Source organism: Telopea speciosissima, chromosome 4 (assembly GCF_018873765.1).
Source record: "Telopea speciosissima isolate NSW1024214 ecotype Mountain lineage chromosome 4, Tspe_v1, whole genome shotgun sequence".
Taxonomy (NCBI): Eukaryota; Viridiplantae; Streptophyta; class Magnoliopsida; order Proteales; family Proteaceae; genus Telopea; species Telopea speciosissima.
Window position 1 is genome coordinate 51,304,380 of NC_057919.1, and position 19,236 is coordinate 51,323,615.

A 19,236-nucleotide genomic window follows, 5' to 3' on the forward strand; every position below is an offset into this window, starting at 1 on the left:
TACGTGGCGTGAAAAAGTGATTCTACGTAATTTTTTTATTTTTTGGTATAATTTCGTACTCAATCCTGTGGTCTCATTTCTTACAACCCCGAAAATTTTTTATAATGGCCAGCAAATCGACACGTCATCACCATACCAACCATGCACACGTGGTAACAACCCAACAACTCGATTACTTCTACGATCTAGTGAACAGGAAAATTCCACGTCATCATCATTCCAGGCCCTTTTGGTCTCTGCCACTTGCCAAGATTTCCCTTTCCTTCTCCCCGTGTCTCCTACAAAATCCAAACAATATGCATGTTCTTTTCTCTCTCTCTCTCTCGTCCCCCTTGAGAAACCTGCCTATCCCGCCAAACCCCATCTCAAAACTCTTATTTTCTACCCAATTTCGCCTCCCTTGTCGCTTCCAAATCATGAATTTCAGTACAAAATCAGAACCCAATTTGATTTCCAAACCAATCTTTCAGGTTCCAGGACTAAACTCCGATGAAATTGATCGAGTGGCGGACGAAACAATCCACAGATACTCATTGTCAAACATCCGAAGAAATGGTGTTGGGGTTGCCATTGTCTGGTTCAGAAATGATTTGAGGGTCTTGGACAATGAGGTCCTGCATCAGGCTTGGATTTCATCTGAGGCTGTGTTGCCTGTGTACTGCATTGATCCTCGGCTTTTTGGCACAACCCATTACTTCAAATTCCCTAAAACTGGAGGTATTTGCTTCCATTCTCATTACTCGAGTAACTGCCTTACTGGAATTAGTAAAACGTAAAATTTCATTTCTGGTAAGGAACACATAAATATCATGAAGTAAAGACTTTCGGTGAATATATTTATGGTGAGTAGGAGGAGAAATGTGTTTGAGAATTTAGAACATAGCAGCTGACTAGGTAATTTGAGTAATTCATTGTAGTTGCTTTATTTACTTGTGGTTTTGGATATGCATGCCTAGTAGATTGATTCAATAGTTTTCATTTTGTGGTGAAGTAGAATCTTATCTGTTGTTTAGTTTAATGTTATCTAAAGCCTTAAAATGTGGACTAAGGATTCAATGCCCACAGAGGCCTTGTGGAGGCCAGAGAGTAGTGAATTACGCTTTTGACAAGACAATTCTCCACTTGGCCGTTTTGACCTCGATGAGCTGAGTGAACTACTAGGGTGGCTGTGAGTTATGGTAGAAGTCACCTCTGAAAAAAATTCCCTGATGTGTTAAATGTTTTATGAATCAATACCCACTCAAGTTCTCATTAAAATGTCAAGTTGATGCAGAACTGAAGCACCTAGTGTTTGAACAATGCATTTTCTGCTATTTTGTCCCCTGCACACTCTGAAGTCCTCATCAAATGGTTGAGCTGATAAGGAAATGAAATAATGATGCAACCAGTGTTCTTCTATTTATGCCTTGCACACATTCAATTTCAAGTTGTCATAAACTGGTGAAGCTGATGACAAAATGAGGCTACTATTGTTTCGTTTTTACATAGTAAAGCTTGTCAAGTTAGCTGAATCCTGATTCAATTTGCCATGTCTTCAAACATTTATTGTTATAATCTGCATTTTTGTGGTTAGACCCTGCTGTGCCTCCCTTTTTGGTAGACAAAATGCCTTTACATTTGATGAGAATTACCTTCAAAATAAAGCATCCTCTTTGATTTTAAAATTTGAAGTAGTCTAGTTGAAGTTCATCGGATCATCTATCTCCTATTCATATATATGCACACAGTCATCACAACATTTTTTTTTTCTCATTTGATATTAATACCACTACATGCCCATGTTATAAATCTCTAATTCTCATGGCAGTGTTGCGAGCAAAATTTCTGATCGAGTGCTTGGCTGACTTGAAAAAGAATCTGATGAAAATGGGTTTGAACCTGATCATACAACATGGAAAACCTGAGGACATTCTCCCTACAATCACAAAAGCTTTCAAAGCACACACAGTTAGGAATTCTATGCTTTTGGTTGAGCTAAATATTTTCCTTTTCTAAATTTTCTCTTTTTTAAATTTACGCAGGGCAATGTTTTTTGTTTTCTTTTGAATCAGCTATTGTTATCAATTTGTTGAGTGACCTTGTTTATTGGGAACCATGTTTTCAGGTCTATGCCCAGAAAGAAACATGCAGTGAGGAGGTTAAAGTGGAGCAACTTGTTAGTAAAGCTCTTAGGATGATGGTTAAAACACAAGGTGGATCCTCTGATCAAAACTCTGCAAATCCAAAGCTACAGCTTATCTGGGGGAGTACTATGTATCATATTAATGACCTCCCTTCTAATCCAGGCAGTTTGCCAGACGTATACACCCATTTCCGTAAGGTGAAACTTGAATTATCCTTGTTTTAAGTACTCGCTTTTGGTCTGCTAAATGCAGATAGGCACACCCTGGTTGAAGAAAACTAACATGATAGGCATCTTCATATAAACTACAGTCTGTCGAATCCAAGTGTGCAGTACGGAGTTGCTTTAAGCTTCCAGCATCTCTTGAGCCACTTCCTAGCAGAAGCTTGGAGGATTTGGGGGGATGGGGCTGTGTTCCTTCACTTAACCAGCTTGGACTATGCCAGGAAAAGGCAGGTTAACATGTTTATTTATTGACATTTATAACATCTTCACTGTTCTTAATGACTTCACTGTTCTTTCTTTCTTTCTCTTTCTGCCATATAGGGTGATAAAGGAATGAGGTTTGTGGGCGGTGAAAGAGCTGCATTGGGCAGAGTGCATGAGTACTTCTGGAAGAAGGCAAGGACACCTTTCCGTGCTTTTTTGGTTTTCTTCCTCCTTTTAATTATATTAGAGAACACAAGTAGACTGAACCATGATAAAAACGTAAGACAAAAAGAAGGAAGAACCCAAGTATCCCCCGTATGAAAGCGACGAAGATCATCGATGATAGCAACAGTACCATATTGGAATTGAGCAGTGAACTGGGAAAAGTGTGACTTGCTAAAGAAGCCATGCACATGACATGGTAGGAAGCTATACTGTGCTGCAAAAGTGGTTTGCAGTAAACTTATATTAGAGTACATATACTAGCCCAAGATTGGATTTTTAAGAGAACTAGCATGCTCATTGTTAGAAATAACACACCCAAAAATCCTCTTCTTGTGAGTAAAAATTGTTAGGTACCAACATAAAGCAGTTGTAATATGGCTTTGTTGAGATAAACAAACTTGGAGTAGTTTCCTCCTCATGATGCTTAAAACATCATAAGCACAGTAGATATGAGGAATACAGTGAAAAGTGATCATATAATGCTCACTAGCTACATTGGCTCTGCAAAGTGAATAATTTAAACAATATTATCCCAGCTGGACTGTTGCTGGTTTCCCATGATATATGATCTCTTTTCCTGGAAGGTGATTTATTTGGATCATAATTAGAATGCATGGATCAGATTAGCTATGATCACCCGATTCGGCCCCCCCCCTCTTTTCTTACTGATAGAGTCAGCTCTGAGGTGAAATCTTCAAATGATGAATTTCCACCTTAATAACTCAGTAAATTCACAGGCTCACCATGTTTTCTGTTATGCTAAGTAGATAGTCAAGGTAGTGACTTAGAATTCATGTTTCTAATTTGGGAGTTTCTAACTTAACAACAACAACAACTCTGCCTTATCCCAACTAAATGCAGTCGCCTACATGGATCCTTGCCCTCCAATGAGCTCTATTTGAGGTCACATGTCTTTCCTTACCACTTCTCCTAAGGTCATTTTAGGTGTGCCCCTGGCTCTCTTATTCCTTCGATCTAAATCCAATCACTCCTCTGTACTGGAGCATCCAAAGGCCTCCATTGAACATGGCCATGCAATCTCAACGACTTTCTTGTTAGCTTATTATGTATTGTAGTGACTCCCAAATCAGCTCTAACACGACCATTCCTTACTTTATCCTTCCTACTTTTGCCACTCATCAATCTCAATATCCTCATCTCCGTTGCAATGAGTTTATCTATATGATGCTTCTTAACTGCCCAACATTCTTGTTGATTGAGAGAAATGATTATACTGCCGGAGTGACAGCCCCATTCTATTTATAATTAGTGACATACAAGTACAAGGACAATAATGCCCCTGTTGACAGATTTACCCTTATACCCATATTACAGCTTCCCCCTCAAGTTGGTGCTTAAATGTCACACATGCCCAACTTGCATATAGTAGGATGAAAAAATTTACTACTTAAACCCTTTGTAAAAACATCTGCTAACTAATCTCCAGATTTTACAAAGGGAATACAAATCAGTCCTTGATATAATTTTTCTTTGATGCAATGATGATGGATCTCCACATGATTGGTGTAATCGTGCCGGACTGGATTGTGAACAATACTAATCGCGGACTTGCTATCACAATAAAGCATTTTAGGAAGGGAAAAAGGAAGGTCCAGGTCTTTCAAGAGACCTTGAAGCCACATCAACTCACAGTTGCTGTTAGACATGGCACGAAAATCAGCTTCAGCATTGGACCGAGGAACAATATCCTGCTTCTTACTCCTCCAAGTAACCAGGTTGCCTCCCACAAAAGTGCCATAACCGGTGGTAGATCGCCTATCATCTAGAGAGCTGGCCCAATCAGCGTTGGTAAAGGCCTCAACTTGTAAATGGCCATGAGGAGAGAGGATGATTCCCTTTCCTGGTGTAGACTTCAAGTAGTGCAAGATCTGGAACACAACTTCCAAGTGCGAGGAGTAGGGACTATGCATATACTAGCTTACCAGACTAACAACAAAGGCAATGTCAGGACGAGTGTGGGATAGGTAAATCAGATTTCCAACCGATCGTTGATACTATCCCTTATCCACTGGATCACCAGTCCTACTAGTGAGATGAACATTCTCTTCAAGAGGAAAAAGGTCTACAACCCAACATCCCTGTCTCAGATAGAAGGTCTACGGTATATTTCCGTTGAGATAGAAAGATACCCTTGGTAGAGCAGGCAACCTCAATACCAAGAAAGTGACACAACTGACCTGGGTCCTTGATCTTAACTCTTGACCAAGATTAATATTTAGGCAAGAAGTTTCCTCTATGTCACTCCCAGTGACAACAATGTCATCAACATACACAATGAGGATAGCAATCTTGGAACCTATCTGCTTATTGAACAGGGTGTGATCAGCATTGCTTTAAGTGAATCCTTCACACACAATAGCCTTTTGAATTCTCCCAAACCAGGCACGAGGTAACTGCTTCAATCCATATAGAGCTCTCTTAAGCTTGAAAACCTTTACCTTTGTTTTCTGACAGAGAAACCAGGAGGAATTAAAATGTACATTTCTTCTTCCAGTTCTCCATCAAGAAATGCGTTCTTGACATCAAGTTGTTGCAAATCCCATCCTATATTGTCAGCACAAGAAACAATCACACGAATAGTATTCATTTTTGCAATTGGTGCGAACGTCTCCTGGTAATCCAGACCATAAGTTTGGGTAAATCCTCTTGCAACCAGCCTAGCTTTGTACTGTTCTACTATCTCATCCATATTTTGCTATATAGTGAAAACCCATTTGCAATTCACTGTCCTTTTCTGTGGTGGAAGAGAGACCAGATCCCTAGTACCAGTCTTTTTCAGGGCTTGCACTTCTTCAATCATGGCTGCATTCCACTGTGGTTCAGTGATAGCTTCCTACCAATTTTGGGGAATGGATATAGATGAGGTATGATATGAAGGAGAACGAGAGTTGTACGAAACCACCTTAGCAATAGGCTGTTGGGTACAATATCTCGTTCCCTTTCGAATAGTAATGATGTAGGTTTATCACCAAATTGGGCTTCTTTCCCTAGAAGTTTAGGGTTGGGTTATATACATGTTGGGCCTTTGATCCCATGCGTTTTCTATGTAATAGGCCACTTTTATGGGCCTAAAATATGGGTACTAAGGTTACATACGGGATTTGTTAGTAGATTTCTTTTTGTTTGGTCAGTGGTCATGTGATCACTTAAGTGATCATGTGACTTGGTTAAGTGGTCATCTGACTATTTAATTGTTATTTAATTTGGGTTGGATTAGGACTCTATAAGTCTAGCCATGTTTTGAGTCTATTTCCTTTGTTATTTCACTTTCCTAGTTAGTTTAAGTTACCTAATAGATTAAAGATTGAGTAGGTCTCTCCTTTTTAGTGTAGGAGTCTATTTTTGAGTCTTTTATACAAGGTTGTAAGGGGGGCAAGCATTGATCACGAATTCTGATATTAATGAAAAGCTTTTGCTGCTCTTCTTCTCCATTGAAGATTTTTTTGTCTTGTGTTTGATCAAGGCAGGTAGGATAGGTGTTTGATCCAATTGACACCTTGCGGTGTGAAGCCCAGGTGGTCCTTTTGAAGATCTCCTTCAAGTTCTAGTTAAAGATTCAATCAAGTTTCTCAATTAAACAAGCTGCTGCCGTGGAATTTCTGCAAGAACAATAAGTTTGATTCATCCCAACCCTAACCTTTCTTGTTCTTATCCTCTAAACCACCCAAACCCTAACATCCCCTCCATCATTGAACATCATTCCCATAACCTAAATTCTGCCCAGCCCAAACCAACCGTTAGAACAGTCTACCAATCTGACCGATTATCCCTCATACCCTCCTAAGAAAACATTCAAGTGCAGTTAACTTCTGCCCAGCCAAAACCTAGAAATCCATCTTTTCCTCTTTTCAAAAATCCGAAACCCTAACCCTAACTTGCTGTCAATTCTAGTTTGCACACCTCCGCTCAACCTTCACTGATAGACTACCCTACACCTGCCTAACATAACCAACACCTTAAACCCTAACCCTAACTTGCTGTCTATTCTAGTTTACACACCTCCGCTCAATCCTTCACTGATAGACTACCCTACACCTGCCTAACATAACCAACACCTTAAACCCTAACCCTAATTTTGACCTAAAAACATATTCTGCCCCAATTGGACTACTGGTTCATATTAGATCTTGCTGTACTGGCTCCTAGTTTCTCTCCTACCAATCTAGGACTGCATTAAGCAATGGGTAAGTCAAGAGAATAGGAGAATTAGAGTAAATATTACCTGATCGAGAGTAAGGACTTGGATGAGAAGATGATGACTGGCTAGATGGTGGTGCAGGTGTCACAGGTGTCATTGTGGTGGTATCTATTTGCTGCTCACAATGATAATGGACACAAACTTTTATGGGTGGCTGAACTTAAGCAAGAGAAGACTCCCCCTAGGCTAAAGGAACTAAAGAAGTAGAGTTTGAACCAAGAATAGGAGTGGCTGGAGGCACATCTTCACCAAATAGAGAAGTATCCCCCCATGAAGAGGTGTTGGAGAGTAGTAGACAGCAGATTTATGAAATACAACATCTTTAGAAACAAAGACCCGATAAGAAGGGAGGAGTTAACACTTGTAGCTTTTCTGGGTTGCAAAGTATCCAATGAATACACACTTAACTCCCCAATGATCTAACTTGCCATGAGCATGATGATTGTGGACAATAGCAGGCACATCTGAAGACTTTAGGTGGTAGAAGAAAGGTGGAAGAACTCAGAGAACTACAGTAGGAGCGTTGAACTCGAGGACAGCAGTTGGCATCCGGTTGATGAGATAAGCAGTGGTGAGAACTGAGAACAGCTCCACTCCAATACTGAGGAGGAACATTCATTACAAACATAAGAGCATGTGCCAACTCCAACAGATACCAACTTTTGCGTACAGCCACACCATTTGAGCCGATGTATCAATGCAACTGGTCTAATGGATAATCCCTTGGATGGCATGATAAGACTCAAAGGAACCCTCAAATATTTTCTGCCATTAACACTTCAAAGAATGTTGATGGTAGAGTTAAATTGGGTATAGGTACGGACCATGGGGTGAAAAAGTTGAAAACATCGAAATACTTCACTCTTTTGATGAAATAAACTAGGAAAAGCTTTAATCAAAGTGCTAACAGGGGGATGGCCTAAACGCCTATGCAAAAGAAGTAACTCAGAAGATACTAATACTAAAGGAGAGCCGGTTTGATAAGCTGAACCACTGAAAAAGTGTAATCTCGAGCAAATAAAGACCACCATGCACGAAACTACAACCAATCGTTTTCTTCATCACCAGATCTTGAGAGACATTGTGAGAAGGGAAAAAAAGTCACTTTACAATTCAGATGAGTGCTGAAATGGCTAATAGAAAGAAAGTTAGTAGAAAAATCTGGAACATGAAGAAGAAATGCTAAGGATAAGGAGGAGAAACAAATGATAGAAACTTTTCCAAAAACAGAGGAGAGGGAACCGTCAGCTACTTTAACATTGTTTTTACCAGGATAAGGATAATACCGGAAAAAAAGACTAGAAGAGCTAGTCATATGATCAGTGGCACTGGAGGCAATAATCCAAGGATGAGAGACAACCAATGTACAATGACCACTAAAAGTAATACTTGAGGAGGCTAGGTGAGAGTTAAAGGAAACCAGAGTAGAAGTAGAAGTAATAGCTGGAGCAGTGGAAGGCTCAAATCGAGTCATCAAATACCTAAGCATAGCGAGCTCATCCAGAGAAAGAGAGGAATCAATACTATCAGGTGTAGGTTCAAAGGTCTTAGTGTGATTCTCAGCTTGAGAGAATTGACAACAACCACATCCAGGATCCCATGAGGATGAGAAGGTAGGTCATCCATGCAACATCCACCAAAAAGTAAGGCTGAACGGTCGTAAGTAGTATGTTGTAGCATAGTATAGCAGTATCTATCCTATAACTAGATCAATAAATAAGACTGTTCCAAGGAAGGGAAAGAATCTGGGCCAAGTACTTAGGCACTAATTTGATCATACTCAACATTCATCCCATCCAGAAAATCATAAATCTGGAATTTATCTTCCCGTTTCTTGAAGGTAGTAACATCGGGAATACAGTTTGCTTGAAAGGTGTCATAGAAATCAAGTTCCTGCCACAGACTATGCAACTCAGAATAGTGTTGAGTAAACCTAGGGAATAGCAGACTAACGAGTTCGTCCATTCGAGATGTTGACACACCAACCGGATCGAAAGCCTAACCGATTCGAGTTGGTCAGGTCAGAAGAGTTTAGTCCTGTTGCTTGGTTTCATGAAGCTTCTTGCTCAGTTCATAAACCTGAATTTCATTCCCAACCTGGTAGTAAGTGTCCTAGGCAGCTTTCCAAATCTTAGCTGCAGCATCCCAATGTTGGACTTGTGCGTCCATCAAACCCGGTTCGGTCCGGTTCAATCCGGTTTTACTTTGTATTGAACTTTTATACATTTTAGTTTAATATAATCACATGCAATATAAACTTTTTGAACATTATGTGTCCGTTAGTTTTACTTAAAATGGTAGTCACAACTAGGGTTAGGGCTGGGCACCCTTATCATATGGTCGTCGCATTAGGTATGCCTAGACATGTGATGTCAGGGTACGAATGCGAGTACTTACATGTTTGATGTGCGTATTGGCGAAGAATCTACTTTGTCAATTCCCTCATGTATTACTGCTAGATGTAGGAAGGGATAGACATGTGTCACCGACACCCTTTGCCTGAGGGAACCCTGTCACTGCAAAGTGTAATCACATTCTTTGGTTCATCAATGACTGAGACTCAAGCTAGTCAAAGCCGGTGTGCTGGGAATGCGTGAACACTTTGTGAGTGAAGGAGTTACTCAACATGGTCACCACTGCGCGATTGGGGAACACCAAAATTGAGATTGCCTGTGTATGGTCGGATCGGAATCTGGATCCAGTGCTGTTTTGGAAATGGTTTTGCAAAAATTTATTTTACATAAAATAATAGATTATATATGATTATTTGAACAAAGTGTTTTATCGAGTTTTGCGGGACCCGATCAGATGCATAAACACACTTATATGGACATGTACTATGGATTAGGGTTTGGCAGTACAAGTGTACATGCCCTAGATTCCATAATGATGGTGTTGATTAGTGGGGGGTTGTACATGATAATTTGTTATCATGTAGGGAGTTATTTGGAATTTGCTAAATTAATTGGTTCTTTATTTAATAAATGGATATTGTGCTAATTGTAATTATCCGTAAATTTAAATAAAGTAACTAATTAAATCATTCCCTATTAGATTGTGCTTCTTCACCTTTTAGAAGCACTTTGAGTAGAAACAGAACTGGCAAACAAAGAGAGAGAGAGATAAGACTCTCACAGGGATTTATCTAAATCCATCTAGGGATTTAATTAAATTCCATCATTATAAATAGGACCAAAAACGCAGAGGGGGAGGCAGTCTTCCACGTTTTCTGGCTCCCCCCCTCCTGGAGTGTTTTGGTCCATCTCTCCCTCTTGTGATCTCTTCTTCTTCTTCTTGTTTCTCTCTTCTGTGATTGAGATTTAGGGTTTTAGAAACCCAGATCTGTGCTTGAAGAGTTGAAGAACATCTGAGATTGGCTTGAAGAACCTTAGCTGCACCATTGGACGTTCAGATCTGTTTACTTGGAGTGCTCATTGGAGGAAGAACCACTGTCTATTGGAGGAGCAACACTTGAGGCTCATCAGGTTAGCAGTTCTTTATGAATTCCTCTTGATTTTAATTATTGATTATTCATGGGATGCGAAAGAAACCCGAATCGATTTATTTCCGCTGTGCATTCGAGTATAGGATGGATCCTTCTTTCCATGTGATGGATTAGAGATGAAATTTCTCCATCTGTTTTAGGTTCCATAATTGCATGGGACACAAAACAGAAGGGTAGGGCATTGGTTTATCAGACCAAACCCTAATTGGGATGCACCAGGGTTCCCATGGGCGACCATGAGAAACCCTAAAATTTAAATAAGGCGCCCATGGGCAACCATGGGCTAACCCAGGGCGTGCAATACCCTAATTGATTTATAATTGGTTTCCCTGGGGAACCATGACTTGATCCTAGGACCGTAGTTTGACCTACACCCAAAAGAAGATAACCTCGAGCAATCTAAGGTTTCATGGAGTTGATGAGAAAGGCCATTACCAAGGAGTTATCAGAACTCCACATCTTCTGTAAAGCATCAGTGGCAGTAGGCCTTGCAGTTTCACCTTCAAATAACCCGTATAGCCACAAGAATCAATGGAAACGTAACAAGAGCAAGACCACATTAGATAATTAATCCCATCTAGTCGAACAAAGCTAATAGGGAATGAAGGGAAATCATTATGAATCCCAAGACTCAACCCTTCAATTCCAGTTGATACAGTAGAATCAGTCGACATGGTTACCACTCCAGTAGATACAAAGAACTCCAAACAATCAAAGGAGAGATGAGGCTGTGAAGAGATCGATGGTCATCACAAAGGACCGACAAAAGGTTGATAGAGGTTTCAAAACCCTGAAAAAATCGATCCAAGCCCCAGAAACTTGAAAAATTCGATCTCTTCAGAAACCCTAAAAAAATCGATTGGAACTTAGGTGGGCTCTCAGATCATTTATTCAAGGGAGATCTAAGAACCCAATAGAGAAGGGGATAGACCTTCGGTGGCCTAGGATAGACCCTCCGAAGGTGAGAAGAAGGGAGGTGCTGAGAAGAGAAGAAAGGAGGCTGAAGGTGGAAACTGAGGGAAGAAAAAAAGGAGAGTGGTGGCTGCTACGGCTGGGATCCCGAGATGGATCTCAGCTCTGAATACCATGTTGATTGAGAGGAAAGATTAGACTGCCAGAGTGACAGCCCTATTCTATTTATAATAAGTGACATACAGGTACAAGTACAATAATGCCCCTATGGACAAATTTACCCTTATACCCATATTACAACAATTCTGCACCATAAATCATAGTTGGTCGTATTACTGTCCTATGAAATATCCTTTGAGTTTCTAACTTTAGAAGTCACTCATTCTGTTTCTGGATTCTATTTTGGGAACTTTCCTAATTCAAGTAGGGCATCTCTTGGAATTTGGAAGCCATTGTGTGTCCAAGATTACAGACATATTTAAATTCTTGCTAAATTTTTTATTTTTGCCCCATTTATTTAAAATCGAACCATTTTGTTAAATTCCTTCATATTATTAATCCTTTAAACTCTAATAATTCTATCGTTGTACAAATATGAAGTTTCATATTAGAAGTTAACTTTCCTTTCTTAAATTTTGTAAGAACTTTCACTTCAGAGAACTAAAAAGCTTTTTGTTTTTAAAAGATGTTGACAAATAAAAAGCTTTGTATGTGCATATGTTAGTTACTTAATGTGGGATTTCTGTGTTTTAGAGACCAAATTAGTAGTTTGCAAACTTAATTTTACAATATTGATGTTTTCTGTCTTCACGTTTATCTCATTCTTAATCAATTTATCTGTGTCAACTGAACCATATGGCTATCCTATTCGATATGACCTTAGGATTTGTTGAAGGTCTACAAAGAGACAAGAAATGGAATGCTAGGACCCGATTACTCAACAAAATTTTCTCCATGGCTTGCTTTCGGAAATCTCTCTCCTCGATTTATATATGAAGAGGTCAGAGACTTTCATCCTTCCTCCTTGGGAATCAGTTATGTACATTTAAACTAAATCTTGGAAGTGGCTTAATTTTATTTTTCTAGGTAAAAAGATATGAAAAATTGCGGCAAGCAAATGATTCAACATACTGGTATTTATTTGACCCTCATTTTATTACAAAGTTTGATGCAGATATTTTGTACCTTACCATACCTCCCCTGTGCTAAACTGTCGTAGTTTCAATTTTTCTGATTCAGTCGTTGTGCTTTCAGGGTTTTGTTTGAATTGATCTGGAGAGATTATTTCAAGTTTCTATCAGTGAAATATGGAAATTCAATATTCCATTTAGGTAATAGAGACTTGTTTCTTAGTTGTTAATCAACATCAATAGTGGATGCATCTAGTATGATTTGTTGCTTGTGGTCTTGTGTGCTCTACGATGTCAAGGTAAATGCTTTCTCCATTCTGTCATTTATTAATGCTGAAATATTTTCAGGAGGGCCAAGAAATGTGAATTCTAAGTGGAGCCAAGATCAGATCCTGTTCAACTCTTGGAGAGAAGGTCGTACAGGGTACAATTCTTCATTAGCTAATGGATAGCTATCTGAAGATTTTTATTCATTGGTTAATCACCCAAAGAACTGAATTTCTTAAGAACTTTTCACTTTCTTTATTGTAGATATCCTCTAGTAGATGCAAATATGAAAGAACTGTCCACCACTGGTTTTATGTCAAACCGAGGGCGCCAGGTAAATCTGTATGGATGTTGTCTTCATTTGCTAAGAAAAAAAAATCAATAAATCAGTACGGGAATATATAGATTTTGTTCATGTAAAAGGGCGTACCCAGTGCACGACGCTCCCACCACTGCAGGGTCTGGGAGGGTCATAATGTACACAGCCTTACCCCTGCTTTCGCAGATTCTGTTCATGTAAATGGGGATAAAATGTCCCCAGAATAATAGAAAGTGACATTTTATTTCTGAAGTGATTCGATAAGCCCAATATTTCTCACAAGGATAACTAAATAATGTACCAGTTTATTAAAGTTTTTTATTCTATTCAACTTCAGGCCCACACAAGTTTGCTGAGAAAAAGTTTTTAACATGACAATAATCTATCCCCAAATTTTGCAGATTGTTTGTTCATTTCTTGTTCGAGATATGGGCGTTGACTGGCGTATGGGGGCAGAATGGTTTGAGACCTGCCTTTTAGATTATGACCCCTCTTCAAATTATGGAAACTGGACCTATGGTGCAGGTTACAATTCTAGATATCTTAATATATTTAATTGTTGATATGCCCATGTGTTGTATTACTGTATTATTAATGTTGTTTTTAAAACTTGAAAACAATGAAAAAAGAAAGAAAACTGAATATATTGCCACCATTTTGTCATTATCATTTTTAGATAATTTTCTTGCCATAAGTCGCTGAATGATAAAGCCATATTGTCTGCAAAAGAGTAAAACCAAGATCTCTTAAACATTAAACAAATTTAAAGAATACAGGGATAACTCAGAAACCAAGTGAGAAACATGGGGTAGTGCATCCAAATTTGATGTTAAAGAGCACCTAAAACAAGCCACTGCTAGTCATTATCTATGTTGTCTACCTTCTATCCTCTGAACTAATGTTGAAACAGCAACACCTTCCATGTGAACTGGCCCTAGATGCCATCCAACCCTCTAAGTTGATCATACATCAAAGACAATGTTATGATTGGCTACTGGTCATGCAAATCAGTTATAAGAATTTCTGAAGCAACTGAACTTGTCAAGAATCTCTTGCAGTAAGGATCTATTGCAGAAACATTGATGTTGTTTTTGTCATGGGCAATTTGGAGTAGTAGTGTTAGTAGCAGTGGCAGTCGTAGCCACAGTCATTGTAGTTAGTTGATTTTTGGTGGTACAAGTGGTGGAATTTTTAGTTTTTGTTGTACCTTGTTTTTTGCTATACCATGTATTTCTGTAACTGGATTGGGTCATAAGAATAGTAACTCAATATTTGTGTACATGATTTCAGCAATGGTTTTGTTTTTTTCACGCCAAATCCCCCCTCTTTATATTTTGCCCTCTTTTAGTTAGTAGGTGTCAGAGTTGCTCAGTTATAAGTACCATAATTTTTGCCAATTATTTCTTTCATTCCTGTTCCCCTCCCCCCCACCCCCCACCTTTTAAGCCTTTATTCTCTTAGCCATAGTACAAAAACTTGTTTCGTCTCGGTCGAGATTTCGAGAATTTCGAGTATCTCGGTCGAGTCGAAACTAAATGCAACATCGAATTGAAAAAATGCAATATTTCAAAATTTTTTCTCGGAAATTTTGGTCATCTCGTTTGCGGAAATCTCATTAATTTCAGTCATCTCATTTTGGAAATTTCGGAAATCTCAGTCATTTTGGCATTTTACACCCACAGAAAAAATACCATATTTCTGTCGAAATTTCAGTATCTTAGAAATTTCGGTCAGTCCGGAACACCAAAACAAAACGAGATTTTAAACCTTGCTCTTAGCTATTGCATATCGCAGTTACATAACCAAACATTGTCTTATGATTTTCTTTCTATTTTAATAGGTGTAGGGAATGACCCAAGAGAGGATCGGTACTTCAGTATTCCAAAGCAAGTAAGTACACCTGATATTAAAATTTTTATTCAATAGCACTAAACTCATTTGAATTTCTAGTCTCTCAACAGTAGTGCTGGATCTAATTGAAATCAATAATTTGAAACTTCTTGAACATTGTTTGAACTGTTAACTCACTCCTGATTTCAATCACATCAAAATCATTTTGTGAAACAAACCTCATACTCATGGATAAAGCAGTGACTTGACAAATAAAATCTTCTATAAATGGTAGATGATATGTAGGACAGTTTTACGTAATTGCAAGTCCCATCGAAAACCAATTAAGATAAACACCTTTAGATTTACTATTGTTCTTTGTGGTTGTCAAATAGAAATTCTTGGAAGCTATGATTTTATCCTTTCGTTTGCAGGCAAAAACTTATGATCCTGATGGAGAGTATGTTGCTTACTGGTTGCCTGAGCTACTAGCACTTCCCAACGAAAAAAGGATATTCCCTGGGAAAGAATATATCAAGCAAATTGTACCTCTAAAATTTGGAAACACCAATAGTATGCAGGGTCGCTCCTATCCCCAGATGGGGAGACAGAAGAAAAGAGTATAACAGATGAAATCAATTTCACAAGATTCATGTGGCTGAGCATATATAGTTGGTACAAGGTTCAAGTGAGTTAAAATGTTTATATTGTCCCGTTTTGATCTATATTTGTCTTGAAGTTTTTTATTATCGGCTACAGGTTGCTGGAATCAGCATTTTAAGAGTTTTGATCTAACCCAGCTTACCACTGCATTAAATATCCTAATGCATATAATGCTAATCGAATATTTAACAGTGGGGGAGTGGGTTGTAGTCAATCCATTGAATAAAGAAAGGGTTGTAGACCCCTTTCCCCCTCCAATCCCCCTGGGTTCTCCCTTGTAACAACCCTTTCCCCCTCCAATCCCCCTGGGTTCTCCCTTGTATTTCTCTAGTTCTGTACTTCTCTAGTACTATAACACCTCTGTATTATGTACTTCCAATCCAATGTTTAAAAAAAAAAAAATTCCTAACACCTCTGTATTATGTAATTCTCTAGTACTATAACACCTCAACATCCTTATTTTAGTTACACTGAATTTATTTATATGATACTTCTTTATTGTCTAAAATTCTGCACTATACAGCTAAGTATAAAACATAAACCCCATTCTGTTTTTGAGATCTGACTCAGGAAGAGTGGCAGGTTTGTGCACATGGGTTACGAATTAACCACCCCCACCGAAGCTAACCTAACTAGGGTTGAAACCTACAGCTACTACTCTTTGAAGGTTCACAAATTCCGTTCTTTCCTCAATAATCATGGAGATAGAAATAGAGAGGGAAACCTCAGAAGAAAAAAATCCTTTCCCAAAATCGATGGTGTTGTCCGATCTATGCATAATTTAAGTGCACGTATCGGATCGGGCATCGGGCATCGGGCATAGGGCATCTGCAAAATCGATTTGGTATTAGCATGGATTGGTTGTAGCGGATAAATTTGCCCTTGATTTTCCTTAAAATAATCAAATATTTGACTAATTTACCCCTTGTCCGTACCATGTCATCGATACGGTATTTGGATCGGCCACTAGCAAAACCATTACCGGGCGATCCTGATACCTCAAACCATGGATCTATGAACTTTTGATTATGTTGGAATTTTTTCAATAATGTGTGGACGGTTTGGGGTCATTCTTTAGTTCAATGTTGGTCTGATTTTTTGACAGTTTTAGGTCATTCTTTGGTTCAATATTGACTTGGTTTTTTAGCTGAGGGACATGTATCTTTAAAGAGACATATCCATTTATATAGGTGCATTCATAGCACTTGGATTGGGAATCTTTTAATCTAATCCATTGAACCAAGAGACACCTACACCATGGGGTATCTTCAAGAGACACTTACATATAAGTGCTTGGATTAAAATCTTATAATCCTATCCACTCATGTTAATGGACACACCCATTTCATGAGGTGTCTTGAAGGGATACATCCACCACTATAAATAGAGGTGAAGTAGACAGCCCAAATAATTCAATTTTTGTGGTACGATTTCAGTCAGTCAGGCATTAACAAATTCTCAATTCTCTGATAGTTTCAAGTGATTACTGTCTCTGTAAATCAATAATAAGTCCAGTCTGTTTTATCTTGGGAGGCAGATTTGCTGCAACCCAGTGCAGTAATAGGGTGCAAATACTGTCTTAATGACAGAGTGTTCTCGTTCAGCTCAGGCTATCTCTTTGTCCTTTTCTTTTGATATCAATGTTTTTCTAACAATCTTAAGACAGTATTTAATCACATGGAGGAGACTACAATAATGAAGATACCTGGGAACGAGATCACCAAGCTGGAAAAGTTTGATGGTTCGTTCTTCAAACGATGGAAAGGAAAGATGTATTTCTTCCTCACTGCTTTGAAGCTTGCTCATGTCCTGAATGAAGAGAAGCCAAAAAACACCTACAAACACCACTGGAGAAGCTTTAAGTGGAGAGACACCGGTACAGAAACAACAGCGCCAGAAGTGGGAATAAGATAACTTCATGTGCATAGGATACATCCTCAATGGATTATCAAACACACGTTATGACGTGTGTGAGCCCAAATTTGCAGACAGTACATCGAGAGAACTATGGGAGGATTTCGACAAAAAGTACAAGATTGAAGATGCTGGCAACAAGAAATTTCTTGTAAGTAAATTATTTGATTACAGAATGGTAGGTGATAAATCCATTATTTCACAAACCTATGAGTTATAAGATCACATTAATCAAATAATCTCTGAGAGCCATACTCTTGATGAATCTTTTCAAGTATCTACAATTATATCAAAATTATCTCTTGTTTAGAAAGATTGTCGGAAAGAGTTGAAGCAAAAGAAAGATGCAATGACTATACAAGAGGTGATAAAATATATCCAAGTTGAAGAGAATTCTCGTAAATTAGATAAACTTGAATTGGAGGGAAAATCTCCAAAGGCTCATGTTATAGAAAATGCATCTTCTAAGGGCAAAAAGAGAAAGTTTGATGGGAAAGGATCTGTTTCGGAAAAGAAGAAGGGTAGTTATACTAACCCTAAAGCAGCTTGCTGAAAATGCAGGAAAGCCGGTCATTTCAAGAAACAATGTCGGGCTTATCTCAAGGAGAAGCAACAAAAGGAACAAACCAACATAGTTGACAATGATGATTGGGCTGCTGTGATATCTGAAGGATTCACAGTTGGTGATGATGAGGAATGGTGGATAGATTTCGATGCAACCAAACATTTGTCAAGAACAAAAACTTGTTCGAAGTTTATGAACCTATAGTAGATGGAGAAGATCTCCTCAAGAGAAATTCTTCAACTACTAAGGCCATAGGAAAAGGCACAGCGGTTCTGAATCTCACATCCGGAGAAAGAAACTTACTTTGAATGATATACTTCATGTTCCTGATATTAGGAAAAATCTAATTTCTGTAAGCTTGCTTGACAAACATGGATTTAAAATCCAGTTTGAGTCGGGGAACGTCATTGTGTCCAAAAAGGGAATATATGTTGGGAAATGTTAGACATCAAATGAGATGTATAGGTTTAATATGATTAATGAAAATCCATCTTCTGCTTATATTGTTTCTACTTTTGATATTTGACATTCTAGACTTGGGCATGTTAATTATAAGTGCATGAAAAATATGGTTAAATTAGATTTAATATCAGATTGTACTTCTTCTAGTCAAGACAAATGTTCTGTATGCATCAAGTCTAAGATTGCTAGGAAATCTTTTAAGAAAGTAGAAATGAATACATAACTCTTAGAATTAGAACATTCTGATTTGTGTGAGTTAGAAGGTATTTTAACTAGAGGTGGTAAAAGATATTTCATCACTTTTATAGATGATTGTTCAAAATATACATATGTATACTTGTTAAGAACTAAAGATGAGGCTTTGAAGAAATTCAAAATCTACAAAGTCGAAGTAAAAAATCAATTAAATCATAAGATTAAAATCTTACGAACTGATAGAGGAAGAGAATATTTCTCTACTGATGATTTTTGTGAAGTTTATGGAATTATCTATCAAACAACGCTTATAGTCCTCAACAAAATAGTGTAGTAGAAAGAAAAAATAGGACTCTAACAGAAATGGTGAATACATTTTTACTTACTTCTGACTTACCAAAGAATTTATGGGGGAAAGCATAAATGACTATTTGTCATATACTTAATCATATACCTATAAAAAGAACTAATATCACTCC

At 38.2% G+C, this 19,236-nt stretch overlaps 1 protein-coding gene across 2 annotated transcripts; it reads left to right on the forward strand.

Annotated features, from left to right (window-relative positions):
* The first annotated feature begins 281 nt into the window (after nt 1-281).
* LOC122659780 (cryptochrome DASH, chloroplastic/mitochondrial) lies at nt 282-15,761 on the forward strand. 2 transcript variants are annotated; one of them, XM_043854917.1, is made up of 14 exons: nt 282-717; nt 1,808-1,947; nt 2,105-2,320; nt 2,434-2,574; nt 2,669-2,743; nt 12,296-12,412; nt 12,499-12,545; nt 12,667-12,743; nt 12,891-12,966; nt 13,074-13,143; nt 13,530-13,653; nt 14,969-15,018; nt 15,393-15,633; nt 15,718-15,761. In XM_043854917.1, exons 1-13 carry the CDS (start codon nt 297-299, stop codon nt 15,582-15,584), a joined length of 1,746 nt encoding a protein of 581 aa, XP_043710852.1. In that variant the 5' UTR covers nt 282-296; the 3' UTR covers nt 15,585-15,633; nt 15,718-15,761. The 2 variants fall into 2 exon arrangements, with proteins under 2 accessions (XP_043710852.1, XP_043710851.1); XM_043854916.1 differs by lacking the exon at nt 15,718-15,761 and having other exon boundaries at nt 15,393-15,693.
* Nucleotides 15,762-19,236: the final 3,475 nt, after the last annotated feature.

Coding starts and splice junctions, on each gene's coding strand:
- LOC122659780 (XM_043854917.1), top strand. CDS start 297: ATGCATGTTCTTTTCTCTCTCTCTCTCTCGTCCCCCTTGAGAAACCTG. Junction 12,413..12,498: donor CTCGATTTATATATGAAGAG/GTCAGAGACTTT, acceptor TTATTTTTCTAG/GTAAAAAGATATGAAAAATT. Junction 13,654..14,968: donor AAACTGGACCTATGGTGCAG/GTTACAATTCTA, acceptor CTATTTTAATAG/GTGTAGGGAATGACCCAAGA.